Here is a 21289-nt window from a genome sequence, read left to right as displayed (position 1 = left end):
CTTTAACCTTAACCAAATGGTTATTATTGTATCAATATTTACTAACCTGAAGAAGGTAGCAACTTAATCTTAAACCATCATGTTTAAATCTTAATATTAATGAAGTGATTAATCTAATTTTATTTGTTTGGCCTGACAAGACCCACCCCCATCCTGTATGCTGACTAAGCCACTTATGTTGGGCAGCTCTTTCACAGTCAGATCCCCTATGCAGAGGAAAATATAAGGTGTTGTGGCTACAACCAAAGCTCAAAAGGACAATGTAAAAGTATGATTTGAGAGAGTTACGCTGGTTACAGTTGACCTGCAAATTGTACAATTTTTTTTTTATCACATTTGAAATAATTGAAATAAATGTTATTTTCAAAACCCTGATTAAAAAACATTTTTTAATCTTTCAACAGTCTTGGGTGCATTAACTAACAACATAATCTCTCATTTAATTTTAGGACAGACCACACCTCATAAAGCTTTATCAGTAAAATTCACAAATTGCAGGAAAGTATCAACATTTCTGCCCAAAGCCAAATGTGTCTGTACACAAAAATACACTGAAGAAGAATGTACCTACATGCAGATTACATGGAGGCTAAATAACGCAACATATGGTGAGTCCACAGGTAGCAAGCAAAGCCTTCATCATTGTCCGTGGTGTGACATCCTGTTGTAGTGGACAGGTCTGAGTGCATCCCAAGGTTTATCTGCCCCCCCCCCCCCTCCCACCTCCTTTAATGTGGACAACATTTCACAGCTGCGAAAGAGACTTCATGCAGAGTGACACTGTGGTGAAGTGCTAAGATGGAGGAGGAGAGAGAGTTATCATGACATGACATATGGTACCTCAAGGGGCATTTGGGAAGTTACCACTGAAAACATTAAATAGGGGGGTGTGTTACAATTTGAAAAATCAGCATCCCAAAATATCCATCTCAATATAGATTTAACTATCATAATAGAACTATGCAATTATTTTAGAAGCCATGTATTCATACCCAGTTGCAATAGATACAGTAATATTCCTCTAAATTTGATACCTTTACTCATGAAAATGTCGTATATCAGGATGTGGTCATAGGCTACCCTAGTAAATGTTATGTATATGTAATGTATACATTAAATGATATTAAAGTAAACATTATACAGATTATATATGTAATCTGCATAATGTTTTAGTCTGTCCATGCCTGACAAAACGGCGAAATGGGATTTTCGGCCTGTGATTTTTTTGTACTCTATTCATAATTTTAGAGGACTGACCATATTATGTGCCTCGCACTATGTGAGCATGATGAGTGTCAGAACACATCACTCTTGGGATAAAATTGCATCGCCCTCGCTCTCATTCACACAGATCCATGACAAGTAATTCTTTGGAAGGATTAGTCATGCGGCCATGCAGCAATATTTGCATTATGCTTAGATTTCACTGTGTTTGAATTTCACAGCCACTAACAAGCTTGAGGGTTGTGGGATGAGCAGGGAACTCTTACACCAGAGTGTTTAGGCTGAAACATACATTTTGCTCCTGTCTTAATCACATGTAACATCCAGGAGTTGAGGTTACATTGCCCATATTTACTTGTGTGTCTCTTTTTCACAGAGGATCAGATCCCTCATGGTTTCCCCACTATCGATATGGGGCCCCAGCTCAAGGTGGTGGAGAGAACACGCACGGCTACAATGTTGTGTGCTGCCAGTGGCAACCCTGATCCAGAGATTTTCTGGTTCAAAGACTTCCTGCCTGTGGACATCAGCAGCAGCAATGGGCGCATAAAGCAGCTACGCTCAGGTAAAGCATCGATCTTAACCTGCTAACATCTTGCCATTGAATATAGTAAACCACAGTCTTGTGTGTCTTCAAGTGTGCGCAGAAATCAGCTTTTGATGCAATAGCTCCTCATCCAATCATAAAGTCAATAATTACTTTCCCTTGGAAGGACCAAGTCATTCATTATCCTTTCAAAGGTATGAAAGGGTTCAAACCATACCCAAATATGGTGTGACCCAACAGTCACATGGTAATGAGGGGATGTAATTTTCTTATCCTTTCTGAAAGGATGGATTTGAAAAATATTAGAAAATTTAACACAACTGTGTAAAATTTGTTTCCGCTGAAGGGTTTTGTAAATATCTGAAGGATGGGGACATACAATTATTTGGGTGCAAAAGACAGAAATAATAATTAAAAAAACAACCAAAAAAAGAAAACAACTAACTATAACCACATCGTCACACTCACACAATATATGTGTTGACAGGTTAAGGTGTATGAATACTTACAACTTGCTTAATGACCTTTCATAAATTCTACAACGACAGTGGTCAGATTATCTGAGTGTCTGGAAGTAAAATCCACAAACCTTTTTGAGAGGTTTCCTGTTTTGGGCCCACCATCAAGTAATTACATAAGCAGCATGGTAAACTGATTTGTAATGTCTCAATCACTTCTTCTGGTCTAAATGTTATCCGGATTGTTTCTGCAAGGATTCATAAGGATGTTGAAGTCACTGTGACCTATGTGCAACAGATTCTCAGGAAATATTTGTTCGATGTGTTAAGGGAAGTTACGCAATTATTTGCGCATGAACCTAGGAATGACAACATCAGGAATGATCTGTGCATCTGTATTCCAATAGTCAGCTGATTTTTTGGTTTTTTTGTGCTTTGAAAAGTTTTCACAATATTATGTGTAATGTTTTTGCAGGGAGTTTTTTTTTGTGTTTGTTTTGTTCCCAGACCATTCATCAAGGTTGGGGAACATTGAACACTCTCTAAAGTTTGATATATAGAATAATCAAAAACTTTCTCAGACAGTTGCCATTGAAATGTATTCTATTAGTAAACATTTAAAACTATAGAGACATTATTTGAAATAAATAAAAACCTGTCAAACATATTTTTTATGCTAGATTAAAAAAAAACAAAAAACCTTTTACATCATTAAAACTTTAGCTAATGTTAGCCAATGTTGTAGTAATGTTTCCTGCTAACTGAAAACACTGTGGTTGACTTTTTGGGTAGGTAAGGTTAAGAAGAAATTAAATAAAGACCAACAGCTTTAAATACCCAGGCATCTCACTGAAAATCCCTGATTCCGTTGGCAGAAATACAGCTAACCTTTGTCTGACGCATAGGAGTATGATGAAAGATATCATCACAGAAAGATTCCAGTTTCATTTTTCTCCAGTCTGCTCCAGAAAGTATTCTTCCCAGGTTAAAATACTAAATATGGATTTTAGTGTAGTACCCTCACTTGTAGTGGCTCAGTTATCAAAAGAATATAAGGTACCAGTATCCTGTAATTACCGCATGTGGTAGCAGAGGCTGGTGTTGGTTGCGTGGATCCAGAGGTGAAGACACAGCAGGGAATCAGTCTCCATTGAGCCTGTCCATGTTGCTTTCTCACACTATCTGTGACAAAATAGTAAGGTTTGCTTCCTGCAAAAATCATAAGCACCTGCACAGTGTTGGGACAGCTGTCCCGGGGCCAAACTGCCTTGTCAGCCCGTGCAGTACAGGAGAAAGAAGTAGATTTCCCATCTCAGAGGGCTCGGGGACCCTCCTGTGGCTGCTCTCATCTCAACCAGAGCAGAGAGAGAAAGAGAGACAGGCTGTTAGATACCATGGGCTTTGAAGTCCACTCTCAGGATTTTCCTAAGCCACAGTTGGGGTCTTACGTAAGGGCAAACATGTCATGTATTATTAACAGAACAGCATAGCAATTTGTTTCAATTTAGTTCATAGGGCCCCCTTCGTCTCATGCAGTCCCACAACAGCCAAGCACAGATGGCAGACTGCCTTTTAAAATACAAATCTGAGTTATCCCGTTCCCCACAAGGAAAATGGAATAAATATATGTGTAAAGTAAGCACTCCATAATGAGTCAGTAGTGTTCACGTAAAAGACGGATTAGATTTGCCTCTGAATTAGTTACTCTGATTAAGAGTATAAGATCATTTAAAACATTAATTGCTTCATTTTTCAAATTAAACCTTGCTCTCTTGTGACAAAGAGGGAAAATGTCTTTTGTCATTTGTAAGTCCTCCTTTAATGCTTGTGCTTTGCCCCCTAATCATTAAAGGACTACAACCAGCATGACTGCACCCCAGATATTGATAGTGAAGTGATGTGGAGAGAGGAGAAGGCCAAGGCTTCTTACATGTAAACAATGCTGAAGTAAAACATCAAGCTCCAGCTGCCAGATGCTCAGCACTGCAATATTGCTGCACTGCAAGCAAAAATCACCAACAGACACTAAAGAGTTCAGCTTGAGTTCAGACTACAGGAAACCTTTAGGGGCAAAAGGCTATTTGCACTACCAAAAATATTTCGGATTTATAGACATAGGATTCAGCAGAGGGAGAGAAATTCCGTCTTTGACTCAAACAGGGGAAATGTTAATGATTCCATTCTGGAACGTCCTAATTACTGGTTAAGAGCATTCACACACAGGCCCTGAAGATAGAGTCAAATGATTTTTCTGAATATTCTGAATAGGGAAATGTGCAATGCCACTTCATTCGTTGTAGTGATAAACAAAGGAAAAGACAATACTTTTAGAACTTATTTTGGTTCAAATTCACAAAGTTTTTTATTTAATTGGTGATTCTATACATGCGGTTTTTCATTCTGGTGATAACTGAAAGTGCACTTTCAGTATGGCTTGGTCCTAATTCATTCAGATGCAAATATATCTTCTGATATGTCTGAACATATCTTCAGTGACGTTCCTGGAATCGTCTGGGGTTTTGGGTCTTTAACATTATTCCCCCTCCTCCAGGTGACCCAGCCTGGGGTTACCAGACTCGAGCTTGTTTCCATTTGGCAAGCTAGCTACTCATGGTTCACCTCTTCTGATCCACGGCCACCTTGAGGCTCCCTCTTAGGCATCAACGGAGCTGCAGATGGCTCCTCTCTCCCTGCATGCCTGGCAGGCTAAGGGCTCTGAATAGAAATCAGGCTGCAAAGTCTGTGCATCTAACCTCTGTTGGCAAGCATCTTGGTTTCCAGTTGCCTTGCTGACAGTTACTGATCAGACCATCATATCTGGTGAGCTTCCTTTTGAATGACTCCTCCAAGAGGTCCCCACAAGGTGTTGTCAGCTCCATGGGCAAAATTCACTTAGTGGACTCACCAGAACCACATCAGGTCTCAAGGCAATATTCTATGGGAACTTGAGCTGCCTGTTTCTTGTTGAGGCCAGAATTCTTGCTGATATTCTTGCAGACCATTTTGGCTGCTTTCCGGCCCTGATAAAAGCAATGGTTTGCTCTGATGACTTGATCTTCTTGGTTTGCACAATCCTCATACTGATGGCTTTTGCGATTGCCATCATACCTGATTGTGTCTCCACCTGTACCTTCCATCTCCAATTGCCTTGGTGCAGCAGCTAAAGATGTGACTTAGGGTTCCCCATTTCAAGCAAAGTTGGCAGGCTGGTGTATCTGCCTTGCCCCACACATGGAAGTTTGATGGACTGGGAAGCAGATCATAGACTGCCTGAACTGATGTGATTATCCCCACCTCGAATCAACAACTCTAACTATGTAAACATCGATATTGATTGATCAGAATCTGCTGTACCCTGCTGTATAATCGCACAGAGAAATAAAATAAAAATAAAATAGTAATAATGAAAATAATGGACAAGAATTAAACATTTACCAAAGTTGGTGCCAACAACAGTTTCATAGCCTGTCAATCATCAAGACATTAGGAAGGCTTGCTTGCTTTTAATTTTTTTTTCTTTTAGCTTCAAATAGTGGGGTTTCTTCACTTTATGAGCTTCAAAGTAATGGTTGTGTCCCCATCTGCTCTTTGTTACCACTCAGTCTGACAGCAGTGGATGTGTATATACAGTATGATACAATCCTCTATAGATAGAAAACATGATTAGTGAGACTGAGTTCCTGTGAATTTGTGTGTACTTTGTTTTGCTGTCACTGTATCAATCATTGCACAAATCAAGCCAAAACTGATCCCAACAATATTGTTCACTATTTTCGTTATAGTTGTGGTATGGACTCCACCATCTTCTGTTCTTAGAATGACTTTAAAAAATGACATATTTAGGATTATAGTCATCACTCTTGGTGAGGAGGCGTGTCACCCTGAAATAACTTGTCATGGGCTTTACCAAGATGGCTGTCGAATGGTGAGACTTGCCTGAGTGGACTTTATTTCACACATTCACATTCAAATTTCCAGCATGTGGTCTATAAGTGCTGTCAGATTATAGAAAACTTATCAACGATTTGTCAGCCCCGAAACAACCTCACTGATGTTTCTCAGTTACAGTACGGACATTATCAGTAAATGTTGTCCATCCATTTTCGACCACTTATCCTGTTAAGGATCGTGGGGGGTGGAGCCTATCCCAGCAGCCTTCGGGCAAGAGGCAGGGTTCACCCTGGACGGGTTCGCCAGTTCATCGCAGGGCCAACACATAGAGACAGACAACCATTCACACTCACAGTCACACCTACAGTCAATTTAGAGCATCAATCAGCCTCGTCCCCTCTTGATGTCTTTGGACTGTGGGAGGAAGCTGGAGTACCAGAGAGAACCCATGCAGGCACAGGGAGAACATGCAAATTCCACACAGAAAGACCCTGGGCTCATTCAAAAAACAATTACATGGCGAATTTTCAAATAAGTGACATCACTCTTTTCTGACCCAAATGATGTATTCTGAGGTGACTTATTTCCGCAACAGCATGTTTTGCATATTTGTGTTTCACAAACCTATTTCTCTGTGCTGCTAAAACAAAAACAGCTCAGATTTTCCCGAGAGGGATATTGCTTGTTCGACAGGTGCTCTGTATATCCCCCTCAAAGGCTGGATCTTCCCCATTTTCTAATTTTCTCATGAATGCACATTTATCCCAAACTGGAGATAATTTGGTGCAGTCACTCCTTGTGAGCTAATTGAATCTATTTATGTAATACACTCTAATTAGGTCTGCGGCACAACGCATGCTTAGAGTGACTATCGGGATTGGATGAACAGCTACTGGTGAATGCAACGGAAAAATACAAGTGGGAAGAGCTCTCTTGAAGTAACATATAATAAAGAGAGATGGAACTGATGAAGCTTGTGGGGATTTCTGCAGTCAAACATTTTTAATGATGTCTGTCATGTAAATGTTATGGTGATAGATGGACCAGCAGGGCTACAGAAAGGTCCATAACTGGTTGGCTTGGAAACCAAATGTCTCTGGACTGAGTATGAGCATCAATTATTGTAATAAACTTTTGAACCACACAGTGTCACGTGTCAGAGCATGCTTGAAAAACACTGGATGCTACAACTGCTGGAATGCAACAAATTCAGTGGTTCAGATCCCCCCTGACTTTTGAGAGTCCACGTCTTTTCTCCCAAAGGTTTTCTGGGAAAAATATGTATTCTGCAAGTTCAAACTCAAAGTAAAATTGATGAGCACTCCGTGACATTAGAGTTATTTTCTCATGCTTGATAAAGTTCTCGTAAAGCTACAGAGGGCATAACTGTCCTCACAGGCTGTTAGCACTCTGCTTAGCAATACAACTGCTGTATAAAATCTGTGATCTATAAAATCAGTGGGTGTCCCCTATAAAAGCTAGTCACATTGCTACGTGATGGCTATTTGTTGGGATTTCGTTAACTCTGTTTGGGAAGAACTAAATGAACAAAACCATGATGCTATGTTGCTGGTTGCTTTGATATCTTCAACTAACCACAAAACATTCCAATCCAGACATTGTGAAAATATAATCAACTTTAATTATTTTTCACAATGATACCCGAAATCTGTCATGACACCTTCAATTTTCTTGGTCTAATAGTGTGACATTTATTATAGACAACTGTGGAGAAAAGTCATGCCAGGTCTCAGTATTACCAAGCCCGGCCCTTTGAAAGCTGCTGATGTCCCCTTCACTTGCCCACCCAGGGTCCACACAGCTTCCAGGGCCCCCTTTCCTGCTATCCCTCTGCCTTTCTGACACTTCTTTGATTTTGGGTTGGCTCAAGAGTGGCTTGGTTTATTATCCAGATGTCTGGCATCTGCATAGTAATCATTCCTCTCCACCGTTTGCTGCATATGACCTGATATGCCCAAATGGCCTCGTTACAAATTCATACTAACAGCAGAAGTACGCTTATAAAATGAGGATTTGCTTTTAATGTGATATTAAAATAAAGGGGACAAGGAATAAATTATGACAAGAAGATAACATTGATTAGCACCTGAATGATGCTGTGATAACATTTTCAATGGCTCTTTCCATTAATTACCTCGAGAGGCAACATCAGCCACCTTGACTAATATCAGCACCCAACAACTGGGAATTGTAAATAGAAGGCAGCCATCATTCATATTATTCTTCTAAATTTTGGGCAAATTGCTTTGTTTCTTTTTTGATTTTATTGTTTGCTTTATTTCTGGGTGGCAAAACAATGAGTCCTCTGGGTAACAATACAGGTCATCCATCCCCAATTTGAAATCTGAAAGTTACAACATCAGCACATGAGAGTAAGATAAAATTACATATTTTTATCAACAGGAAGAATTGTATGTGAATGTGGGCCTAAACCTATGCAGTGAACATTAACAATAGGCTCACAATTTGTAAAGCTATCAATGAAAGTGCTACTGTAAATGCAAACTGTGGCACGTACACCTTCATAATATCCAACCCAGTATCAACATGATGTATTTATGTTCATTTCAATCACAAACACAAAACTGAACAGCACTCAACAGTGTGGTTCCAGAACTTAAAATCCTAGTTATATTCTCCAGAGTAGATATATTCATGCTACTTTCAATCTCAAACAAAAAATCAAAAAGGGCTCAACAGTGTGGTTCCAGAACTTAAAATCCTAGTCATAGTTTCCATTGAGGAGCTGATCCAATCTATAATCATCTAAGGTCGACACATCACACATTGTAAAACAATAGTATCCCCTCCAACAGAATTGTTAAGTTCCTAAAATATCAGCATTGCTACATAAAAAAATGTTGTCATCTCATGGAGAAGTATTGTATCAGTGACTTCTGATTGGTAGAGCGTGCCGTTGGCATGGAAAAACAATCTGCCATTTTGAGTTTCCGAAGTTTCAAAGATCCTTCGAGATGATGCCTAAGATGGAACAATCTGCAAAGACAGTTGAACAATCAGATAGTCTTAAAATTTAGTTATTTTAAATGACATTAAGTCAAGAATGTTGCCTACAATGGTTTATATATATATTTTGTGGTCACAATTCATCTGCCCGCTGGTTGGTTTGGGTCCTGGTTTGAGACTAAAAATTCGCAGAAATGTTGAAGGAGAAAATAAATGAGAATTGGGCTTCAAGAACCAGAGCTGTTCAGTTTAAGTGGGCAATCATTGTTGAGCTCTTCTTGTAAATTAGCTCTTGTGGCCCATCTGCAGTGCCTCCATTGCCCACCAGGGCGCCGTGTCTCACACTGAAAATAGCGCTGATCTATGTGAATGTAAATTTTAGATACAGCTAAGGTGGAAAGTAAATGTAATTTTGAAACATTACTGAGTATTATGTCCTATCAATCTTGGCTATGCTGGTCAATTTTTCCTGGCAAAATAACACGTTTTACTGACTCCAGCAAATGTTTCTATTTCATCTAATTCTGTTAATGTAGAAAAAGAAAAAAAAAAAAAAAAAGGATGACATGACCCCAATAACATGACACCTGTTATCAGGTGCATTTATAATGTGCTCATTCCAGAGCAATATTGTCCAATTTTCCTCCACTGAAGTAGCAACATCAGTGTATTCCAGGACACAAGAGCAGATTTCTTTGAATTGCATCAGAGTAAAAGGCAGCTCGTGTCCTATCTGACTTGTTGTGGCAGGATGCAGGAAGGGGAAAAAAGCCTTTGGGTAAGAACCAAAACAGGCCTGTGGTTGGTGAATGAGGGGTCAAGTGCTTGATAGCCAGGTGCCGGCAGGGAAAACTGCAGGTGTGGGAAATAAGGAGCTTTATGATCACAACAGGATGCCCGCACTGTTGAGCAAATAGGCAGGTGTGCAAATAAGCACATTTTGAGATAAATGAGATACACAAATGATAGACTAGCTGCCTCACTTCCAACGTATACATTACTGAATCATTTCCAGAGCTTGTGGGAAAAATACCTCCAAGTCTTGTAATTGCATGGTAATGGTTTTCGGCATGAATACATTTTGATATTTTCAATGAAATTGATTGGTTCATTTTAAAACAATTGATTTACAGTTAATCAACAATTATTTCTGACTCTCAACTATGGCTTACACTCAATAAAAAGTCAATCATACCTGACATGTTTATGGATTAATTGATGAGAAGAGCCGTCACTCTTATCTCCACTGTTTTCCCTCTCTTTGCTCTCCTGCTGTTCTTGTTTTTCTCTGCTTCTATCTCTTTCCCTTTATACTAATGCTTCTTTTTAATCTTATTTGCATTCAAATTACCTCACCAGGTGGTACACCAATCAGAGGTAAGAATGCTGGGTACAGAAAACATCCACTCATTCTCTTCTACCCCTCAATGATCCCTGTCCTCCACTGCCTCCATCCTCCTCTACCTCCTTTCACCTCAATGTCTCCATCTCCAACTCTCTGTCCTCTGCGCTTGCTTGGATACTTTCTCTGCCTTCAGCACATACCTTTACTAAGTGTATGGCCCAGCCCTGCTGTCAAAAAGGCTGGTACACAGGCAATTACTTCTAGGTACTAATAGCTGACGCCATTGTTAATTTACAGTCGGGAGCTAAAAAAAAAAAAAAAAAAAAAAAAGGACCAACAATTCTCTTAAAAACCTTATATTTATTATTGAGAAATGATTTCATATGAGAACTGACAATGAATGAACTAGCTAAAGGTGTCCATATCCAGTTTGTATCTAGAGGAATTATAAATAGACTGTCAAACTTAAAGTCAAACTACAGAGCCTGCTAAAGTAATCAGAATGGTTGTGTTCACACCTGTCATGCCTGTCAAGGATTGTGAGTTGGGCTCAGTTTGTGGTTCATATCTCAAACAGTTGCTCTTAGTTTTAGTTCTCCTGTTTTTGCAGTAAGTGAAAAAGAGATTGACACTTATAATTTAGACATGAAATGTTGCATTTCTTGAAATTGTGATATTTAAAAACGTAAATTGAAATGACTAGCAAGGTCATTTCTTTGGAGAATTAATATTAGTAACCATTTTATGGTGACATAGTAAATACTTGTTTTTCTTGTTTGTTCATTACCTTGGTATTTTATTGGTGTCCAATGAGGAAAATACAAAAATGTCGCAGCAGGTAGTATTAACTCTCTGAATGGATGACACACTTGAACCTTTTATTTGCAATTAATCAGTGTAATCACTTGATTTCTTATCCACTGGGTCATGTTAATGTTACCATTGGTTGTTTCCTGTTCACACAAATGTGTAACAAGCAAACCCAGGAACCAGAACCCAGATTTTATCAGTTGGTTCACTTGCAATACAATTCCTGGTAGACAAATAGTTTCAGGTGAGTTTGTGGTGGTTGTTCAGTCCACACCACCCTACAATTTATTTTAGAATCACACCAGAATTCATCTGAAGGTGTCCTTGATGAATTGCAAGAGGTCAGACAGAAGGAACCAAACTTGAGGTGTGAACACAACCTTACAATCCATCCATTTGGCATCATGGCAGTCTGCAGGCTGTTGGGACACATTAGTACCCAAGGATGATACGGCTTTGAGTTGTAATGAGTGGCTGTCTTTCACAAACATAAAATATTACATTGTATTCTTCCTCATATGTATGAATTGTGAATTTTTTAAAGATTTTCCTTGATGGGTGATGGCAGTGAGCCAGTTAAAATACTGTGATTGAAGACCACTTGCAAAGTCTGTGAGCTGTGTGTTTTGAAAGCACTGACATTTGACATCCATCTTACACAATACTGTTGTTGGAGGCTGCGGAGAGAGATGGAAAGCATGTTGCTACAAACATCTGAAGGGCAGAGGAAGTTCCAACAGCTTCATAGTCATCATCTGGAAGAAGTCATTCCAGCAAGTCCAAGCAGCGCTGGTTTACTGACCAGAGCACACACCCACCTGCATCTGTTTGCCGTTCTCAGGAGAGAATGAAGCCCTTTCCACTAAAATAATTCTACAATCCAGGGGTACTTAAAGTACAGTGAAGGAAATGCTAATCAGAAAATAGGAAGGTAGACAAAAATCATTTGAGACAGATGTAGCGGCTGCAGCTCACATTCCTCTTCACAGTCCGATGTGAGGGCTGGTCTGTAGTCTCCTAGACTTATACCCCAAAGGGAGACAGTTAAGAGCTTTGAAAAAAAGAGAGGACACAGTTGTGTCATTATCATTCTGACATGTTTGTGGTGTAAAAATGAAGTAACATAGTGTGTGTGTGTGTGCGTGTGTGTGTGTGTGGGGGGGGGAGGTTGTGAAAAATGAGAATGCATGAGTATTTTGAGGCTGTACATCTCAGGCAAAATGTCCTTTCTGGCTGAATCCCAGATGAAGGTTGCTCGTCCTCCATCCCAGGGCTCGCTGTCTGCACCAGATCCACTGAGGATGCTTCTACTCACAAGTTATATCATCAACCATTGACTTCTTTTTTGAAGAACCAGCTATTAACATTGTGTTAAAAGCCATCCCATGATGCATTTCAATAATGTATTCTGAGAAATCAGTTTTTACATTTTATGACATTTTTTCTTGTCTACTGCAGAACTGCATGTGTGTCACATCCACAGCCATTGTTTAATACTGCATAAATGCTGAAGATACATTCATGCTGTCTGTCTTAAATTTAACCTTGCTACTCACAACAGACTGAAAAATGTTTATGTAAAGGATGTGACATTGTAATGACATTTTTTAATACGGAGGGAGATAAACCAGTGTCTCAGGTAAGTACAGATTGTATGTCACCTGTCAAAGTGAGAGGAGAGAATTTAAGAATATCTCGTAAAAATATTCTCTAGTCCTGGTTGCTATGATGCAAAAGGTACGCAGAAGTTTAAATGTCACCACAAAGTAGATTAGGCCTACTTTCTCTCATCCTTTGTCAGGGTGAAATAAAGACTGAACCACTGAAAGAGAAAACATAGACATTTCTGGTTGTGTGGATTCATTGGAGTTGAGGGTGAGGAAACATCATGCACAGTCTCCTGTTTCAATAACTCCTCTTTTATTAATTACTAATGTGATTGGATGACAGAGTAAACAGGGCAAAAATAACCTGCCAACACTCCCAAGAACCTCAGGGGGTTCTGGACACCCATACCCGTAGGATATCCCTCTACAGAAGCCACAAAATTCAGCTCAGGTTCTGGTCCAGAGACTTGTAATCTCCTGCATGGGCTACCTGACTCTGACATCAGACCTTGACAGTGAATCCAAAACGCTGTTGCCTTCTGTGTGAATAAATTTCATGACATAACTATTTACCTACGGGGCTATGCAAAGCTCTGCACCACCCTCCCTACAATCTGCGACTGCACCACACCACTATACCACACATCTGTGGCTGTACACATCTGTAGCTTTACACATCTGTTGTGTAAAAGTGAGATATTCTCTTTGAAAACAATTAGATACCACAGCCACATGCAGAAAAAAGTGCTTTGGAGGACACGAGTTCACAAGAAGAAACAACTAGATATAGAGGTTATTTTAGATCTGTTTAGCTACTATTTATACGTACTGAAACATTTCTTAGATTGAAGCTATTTGAATGAAATCTTCTCCACATTTCAACTGGAGGACCATCAATGGCATTCAAAAATACCAATTGCAGACTGCTCTATGGAAAAATATAATGCAGCAATATTTCAAAAATAATGCAGCCATGTTAATACAGAAATCAACAGTTGTCATTATACCCAACAGTTAAAAGCTCACCCGAGCTTAGGCCTGTCGCGATGAACATTCATTCAACCTCTCATATGATAAATGCAAATGACCTCGACATTTTTCTGATATTGATAATTATTACAATAATTCTGTTAATGTATGACTTTCAGCATAACTACAAACTATGCTGAGACACTTCTGATTCACAGAGGGAGGCAGAGCTGTTGCTTCCTTCTGATTATTTTAGCTTGAACTAGAATCATACTTTTAAAAGGAAAAGGAATTCCAGAAGCATCCCTTTATGCTGATTTCAATCTGGTCCAGAGTGAATATATGCCTCTTGGAAGCTCATAATCCATCCCAAAGCATAAGAGTCATTTTAGAGTCCTTAAAAAATGAATTTCATATAATATTGATAATCTCATGTGATTTTGGATGAAATTTGCTCTCAAAACCCTCCGTTCTTAATGCAGCCAAGAACAGTTACCCTGACGGAGCTAGTGACAACAAAAAAGGACACAGAGAGACCAAATGTACCCACTGGAAAAAGTTCAAGAGCAGCCTTTTGTCCAGTCCTCGGCTCAAGCTAGAGAATACTTCCCAACCACCTCAACACCAAGTGCATCACTCATAAATGTATATAGTGTAATGTTCTTGCTCTGTCAAGATGCAGATATAGTAACAGCCAGTTGTTTTACTAGTCCAGGTCTCTTATTGTATGTTGATGTTTGCTTGTTTCTGCTAGCACAATCTCCAGGGTCACCTCAAAACCGTGGCAAAATTTAATCTTTATTGTCCTCAAGCCATTATGGGAGCAAAAATAGAAGACAAAACTTCGTAAAAACCATAGAGATCATGGAAGTTTCAATGGGAAATGAACAGACTTCCAAATATTTTAACAGACTTAAAAAGTCCGTAGAGAGAACTCAAATGCCCCAGTCTGATGTGGATTTAAAATTACCTTCACTGTTTTGCAAGTTTGGAACTATAAAATTGTATAAATCCCAATAATCCCTGTGAACAGAATCTGTTGACCCTGGTTATTATGAGTGTGTCAGGGACACACTTATCCAGAGCATCACCAATGTTGGTGACAAAAGAAACTCTACATATCCTGAACAGTGGCACAAGTTGGTCTGAAACGGCACTAATTTAAATAATTAATTAAATTCATTTGAAAAATAATGATATTGTTAATTGAGATGATATGGGACAATATATTGACTAATAAAAGTGTTATTGTGACAGGCCTACCAGAGCCATTGCTATAGAAATATGGAGGAGACACCAGCTGTTTCAAACTGTGTTCAAACAACATAAGGAAAAAAATGGGCAAAAAAAATTGAGTCTTGTGGAATTATTTTCAGTTTGGCAGGTTATGTTTTGTCTTTGATTACTACTAGTTTTGTACTTGTTGTATGCTGTCTGGCGACGAAGCTGAAAATCAGGAATAGCTGAAAATAGCCAGGAAGATACCAGCAGCGGCAACAGCGAGGCAGTCACTGCTACATCACCTCTTGTTCAAAAAGGGACTGTCCTCTCCAACTTCGTCCATTTACTCCTTTTCCAGAAAGGCAAAAAAACACCATCCAGTGACTGTGTTACCACAATGCCACATTACAGAAGTTGTGTCATCTGTAAAAAAAAAAAAAAAAAAAAAAAAAAATATGACAACTGTCATGAATCATGACATGTTTTACCTTCAGTAATAAATTGTTCTGATTGCATCAATAGTATGTGAAGGAAAAATAAACCAAAAGAATAGAGGGTTACTTTAGGCAACAACATCAGCAAAAAGTGAGCAGTGCTAGTGTTTAAAACAGATTGCCGCTGTGTGTATCTTGTACGTGTGTGATTCAGATGTGAACAGTGACATTTTGGCCTCCCTCCCCAGGAGCACTTCAGATTGAGAACAGCGAGGAGTCAGACCAGGGCAAGTATGAGTGTGTGGCAGTCAACAGCGCTGGGACACGCTACTCTGCCCCGGCGAACCTTTATGTTCGAGGTAAGATCCCTCTTGACCCCATTAACCTCCCGCTCGTTGCCTGCCAGGTCACCAGTAACAGGAAGGTCCTCATTGTCACCTCCTTTGCCTTATGACTGCTAATGGCCAAAGTCCTTTCCTGGGTCCAACTGCAGTGAAAGTCAAAGTTGTTGATGCTTGTGCGTTCTCTGGTCTGAGACTGTCATATCCTGCTTTCTCTATCACTCTCTTCTCTGTGTCTCATTTCTGTCTCCTGAGTGGTGATTTACAATATGAATTTTGCCTCATTGCCCTGTTGTTACTTGGCTTGACCTTTCTAACCTCAAGGTGATGGGAGAGATGTTTTGACCTGTCAGGGATGAGGGAGAGGTTGGCTGGGGTTCCGCTTCCTTTTGTGGAAGTGGGGGTTTACTCCTGGATACTTGCCACAAAGAGAATATGATTTTGCCTTCGTAGCAGCAGGAATCCCTCCCAAAGTGCTGCAACAGAAGGCAACAGGCCTCAAGGCTTGTCATCAGTAGACCTCGGCAACAAACAAACAATTAGCCTCAGCCAATTTCAGTTTCTCAAAGGCAGTTCGTCAAGCATGAGGGGGATTAATTATTACTTTATTCACCTGTCCATTAAAAAAATAAAGTGACAAACCAGCATTATGAATACAGCTGAATATGGTTACTGCCCATTGTTGGCTCATTGTAGATTGGGTTATGGGAAGAAAAAAAAGTCAAATAAAAGTTTGTTATTGGGCAACAATTGAAGTTGGCATTGTCTGCCTCTTCAGCTTTTTTGCCTCCGCCCTTTTTAAAGTCCTCTTCACTACATGAAACAGCAACAAACTCTAAGCTAGCAGGTCAATGGTTTACCCCTGGTGTTATTTTGCAAGGGAACTGTCGCTGCATCCTGGGCCTTGCAACAGCCACCACAATTATGATTGGCTTACAGATACAAATAGCCAGAAAAATGTTTGTGGTCTTGGATAATTTTTATATTTGATGATTATATTAAAGGTTTTCTTAATATTCTATTATGCAATCAGATATTGATCACTCTGTGTGTGTGTCTGTGTGTGTGTGCGCGCATATGCGCGCGTGTGTTCACACTAGGATGTAAATCATTACCTTCAAGGAGCACTGACCAGTCCCCAAGTACACTGTCCCCAAGTACTCTGAAGTTAAATTACAAAGTGTGTAATTGTGTTAGTTTATTTCTGGTGCTTTGTCCAGACCTACCAGTAAATGAATTAGCCCCCAGCAAGTAATGACAGGCCAACTTTAAAGAGACTTATGGGTACCATTCCCTTCAAGACACAAGAGATATGCAAACACACACACAGGTACAGTATTGTGTGTGTATACATATGACAGATTACCACATAATGTACATGAATGGATATACTGATTGCATAAAAGTGGTGCCAATAAAACAGTTGGGAGTTTAAAAAAAAATAGCAGTATGAAATCATCATATTTAATAGAAAACCTTTTTATGCTTATCTGCTAGGGAGGGATGCAGTTGCTCAACAATTTTCCACTGCAATGGATCAAAGTATTTACAGCTGCTAAATTTCAGTGAGTGTTGTCACAGACACAAGCTAGCTGCTGCTGGCTGAAAAGTCTCCACACTCCAACATATGGAGGATTTGATTAACATAATATACAGTTTTCAAAAAAAACTCAAAGAAAACATTAACACAATACTTTTAGTTTTAATCTCATATTTCATGAGTTGAAATAAAAGATTTAAGATTTCCAAGCTAGTGAGCACTTCACCTGTGCCAAGAAAATCCAGTTGTAGCCTCAGATTTAGTAGAAGCAGTATCCAGTGTGGAGCCCCAATTTCAGGCAGTGTTACTTCATGGAGTTCATCGGGTGGGTGATTGTCGCCTGTGGAATATTTGTCCACTCCTCTTCAACGAAACAAAAGTTGTTGGATATTGGCAGGAAATGGAACATGCCAATCAAGATTATCCCAAAGATGAGGGTGCAGGTAATGCACTAAGTGGGATATTTTCTACTGCTCGAAATTGTGTCCCAGTCTTGCAGCTTGGAGCTGTGTATAGGCTTAGCAATCGACCTGGGGCTCTCCCTACACTATCCCTGTCCATTCAAATCGATAAAATGCCCCGGAGTCCATCATTTGTAGCTTATGCCTGAATGTATCATAACCCCTTCTGATACAAAGGGGCTTTATTTTTGCAACCTTGACATCATTAACCACACAGCAACATACACACTGTCTGCCATCTACCTGCTACAATGTAAACCAGGGTTCAGATTTAAAGAGAACACCAGCAAAGGTCAGCTTTCTAAAGTTGGTTATGATAAAAAAAATAGCAGACCCTGGTGAGGATGCTCCCTTCAGCTTCCCTGAGAAGCTTTCTGACAGTTTGTTTTAAGCAATTAGCTTTCTGGGTATTTCTCAGAAGATTTTGCTGGTGAAGCCAGATGTGGTGGGACTGGGCTGGTGTAGATAAATCTGGCCTGCAGTCATTGTCAGTGAAGTGTACACTGTGACATATTTTAGCACATTTTCGAATAAGATTTGTAACAAAGAAAACATTTCCATGCGTGTAAGAAGTCTTAGCTATTTTACTTAAACTGGTGGAAAATGGGAGCAAAGCAAAAGTGTATGATAAAGGTATCTATATAACTGAGATGTTCTGTTGAGAGTATGCGTTAAAAAAAAATCTGGACAAATTAAGTGCCTCAAGTGCACTATCACAGATGGAGGTCTGTAGCCACAAAATGTGACAGTAAATTAATTCTTTCATTGGATCAGTGAACAAAGCCATTTTCATACTATTATAAACTTTTTGGTTGATTCAGACTTAAGAAGCCTCGTATGAACTTCAGTGTTGTCACTCCCTGAAGGTAGTGCTTTAATGCTTGAAAGGACATACAGAGTGATCATTGTTTGCTAGGCGGTCACTATTGACTAAAGGAGTGATTGGAAGAATCTGCTTTTAAAGAATCCTTTCTGTGTGGGAATAAAATCAACAACATCATCAAGGAAAAAGAACGCTATGAGAACTGGTTCATTTGGAATTATTTAGGCAATAAAAAACCCAAACCATCACTTTGCCGATTTATTTTAAAAATAAACGTGTGGTAAGAAGAGATAACTAATGTCTCCTGGCAAAGTGTTAGTATGTGTGTTTGTGTGTGTGTGTGTGTGGGGGGGGGGGTGTCTGGGACATGCATATGTGCAAGCAGATGCACATTTTAATTTTCTCATTACAACAGATGGATGTTTCTCAATCCAATGGCAGATGAAAGCGCTCACTTCAAAGATAAATTTTCATCTAAGAACTAAAAAAAAACCCCAGAGATTTTCAAAAGACGAATAAAGAAATACCTATAGCATTTTTGTTTGCTGTTTCAATGGCTGATTTGTCAGTGAGACTGTTATAGTTGTCAAAAATTTCCCCCACTAAACTAGACAGGGCTGTAATCAACACAGTCAGATGATAATTGTATGATTTGCCTGTTTTTGTTCTACTCTTTTCAAGGTTCCTCTCTGTGTTTGTTTAACCTCTCCAGGTGTAACGGTAGCTTATGTTCCATCGTTTCACACTGGCTCTTGAGCAAATGTTGCTTCATGCAATATAAGTGTGTGTCCTCTTTATGTTGCCTACAGTTCTCCTCATCTTTTTTGTGTTGAATGTTCTTTTGTTCCCACTAAATGGTAGCTCCATTCCACAATATCATACCCATCAGCCATGTACACAGGCTGTATATTTATGTTCATCTCACAAATGCTTATCCTTCTAAGAAGGCCACTGTGTTTCATTGTTTACCATCCCATGCTTAGTTTATCATTGAGGAGTGAGCGAATCGTTTACATTTTTTATTTCAATTCTGTTGAATTGCTGATTTTATTTGTGTTGGGTGTGTTTATCATGGTTTTTCATGAAGCAGAGCAGTAGCGTTAATGTAGAAGAGAAAGATTGTCCTTGCCTACAGAGAGGTTTTTGGTTCCTTCATCACATTATTATTGACATTATTATGAATGGCTTTTTAAAATTGTCCATCAATTATAATCAGCCGAAGTAAATTATTTAAATTTCAAAGTGTATCTTGAATAATAACAAAAATCACAATTTGCGGAATTACAGATCACTAGAAAACACAACTGTGCACACAAGTATGGTATTAAATATTCAACATTTATGGGGTTAAACATTGAAGGTTAAGGATTTAAAAAAAAACAGTCATTTTCTTTAATCCTTCTTTTTAATAATTTTTTAACAGTTGTGTATAGTGTATAAAGCTGTATACCTTTGGAATTAGGTTGATAGAGCTGAAGGCTCATGAATATAAAAAAAATAGTAGAAAAAATGTGTAGGCACTGTTGCTCCTGTGCCTTTAGTTTGTTGTAGTTTGCTCATCAGGTTTATCATATGTTTTAGCTGCAACACTATAGTATTTTACATTTTGCTCTGTATTGGTCAAGCACCTGCTTTGAAGGTGTTCACTGTAAAAAAAACTATACATGAATAACACTTAAAAAGCATAGTGTGTGAACAGTTTCTGCATTGAATACCTTTCAGAACTTTGAGACCTGTTTTCAGGTCATTGTTTAACACCCCATTAAATGCACACTTTTTAAGTACAATCACTGCCAGATTACGCACGGATGACCTTAATGCCTTTTTTCTATCCAATCAATGGGTGAGAGCACCAATCAGACATTCTCCATGGACTCAGCGGGCTTCTATAAGGCAAAAATTGTTCATGAAATACTCCACCATAGAAATTAATTATTCTGTGAGTTCGGCATAGGCACATGGCAGGTGAGTGCTTGACTTATCTTATCTGGAGCCATGTTTATGTATTAACCGATTACAGGCCTTGATTAGTGGAGCTCTCAGCGAGTCAATACGCAGAATAAATGTAGGCGGTAACATGCTGTGTTCTGTAGTGGTCTTAGGGAAGTTTGGCTGTTAGCGATCCTCCACCTCCTGAATGCTATCTGAAGAATTCAAATTCTCCAGCAGAGTTTAGGACAGGGAGAGCAAATTTTGTTTGTGTAACTTTTGCTTTATGTGTGTGATGGGTTTCCCCTGCATTTTTATGTGCCGTGTGTGTGTTTGTGTGTGTGTGTGTGTGCGTGTGTGTGTGTGAGAGAGAGAGACTGTACTGCAAATGCTATTGTCTCCACTGTGATTTTCTCACTCGTAACTGGATAAGCAGATATTTGCCTGTTTTACTCTCTCTGTTTCTCCTTGTCTTCTTCCTCCCCACTCATTCTTTACCCCTCTGTCCCTCCATCACCATTGCACCCTGCCATCAATAAATACAATCCAAATATCACCTCTCAGATCAACGGGAAGGTTGGTTTTTTTCACTCTTTATCCTCCTAAAGCCATGGCCTGGCAGACTGGAGCCGTGCCGCGCTGGCATCTCGCTAGGCGCCTCAGGCCCGTCCCGGCCTTTCTCTCTCAGGACCCCAACCTTA

At 39.4% G+C, this 21289-nt stretch overlaps 1 protein-coding gene across 6 annotated transcripts in view; it reads left to right on the top strand.

The window, feature by feature from the left end:
* Positions 1-21289, top strand: part of ptprfa (protein tyrosine phosphatase receptor type Fa) — a 344773-nt gene that overhangs the window by 203357 nt on the left and 120127 nt on the right. For 5 of the 6 annotated variants that reach the window (XM_086224174.1, XM_086224172.1, XM_086224173.1 and 2 more), the window contains exons 5-6: positions 1601-1789; positions 15743-15853. In XM_086224174.1, the coding sequence (XP_086080300.1) occupies positions 1601-1789; positions 15743-15853 (300 nt within the window). Of the gene's footprint in view, positions 1-1600; positions 1790-10467; positions 10486-15742; positions 15854-21289 lie in introns of all 6 variants that reach the window. The other variant, XM_086224168.1, reaches the window with a different exon arrangement.

Source organism: Aulostomus chinensis, chromosome 14 (assembly GCF_037954235.1).
Source record: "Aulostomus chinensis isolate RoL2024-O1b breed Wild chromosome 14, RoL_Achi_v1.0, whole genome shotgun sequence".
Lineage (NCBI taxonomy): Eukaryota > Metazoa > Chordata > Actinopteri > Syngnathiformes > Aulostomidae > Aulostomus > Aulostomus chinensis.
This window is presented reverse-complemented; position numbering and strand designations above follow the sequence as displayed.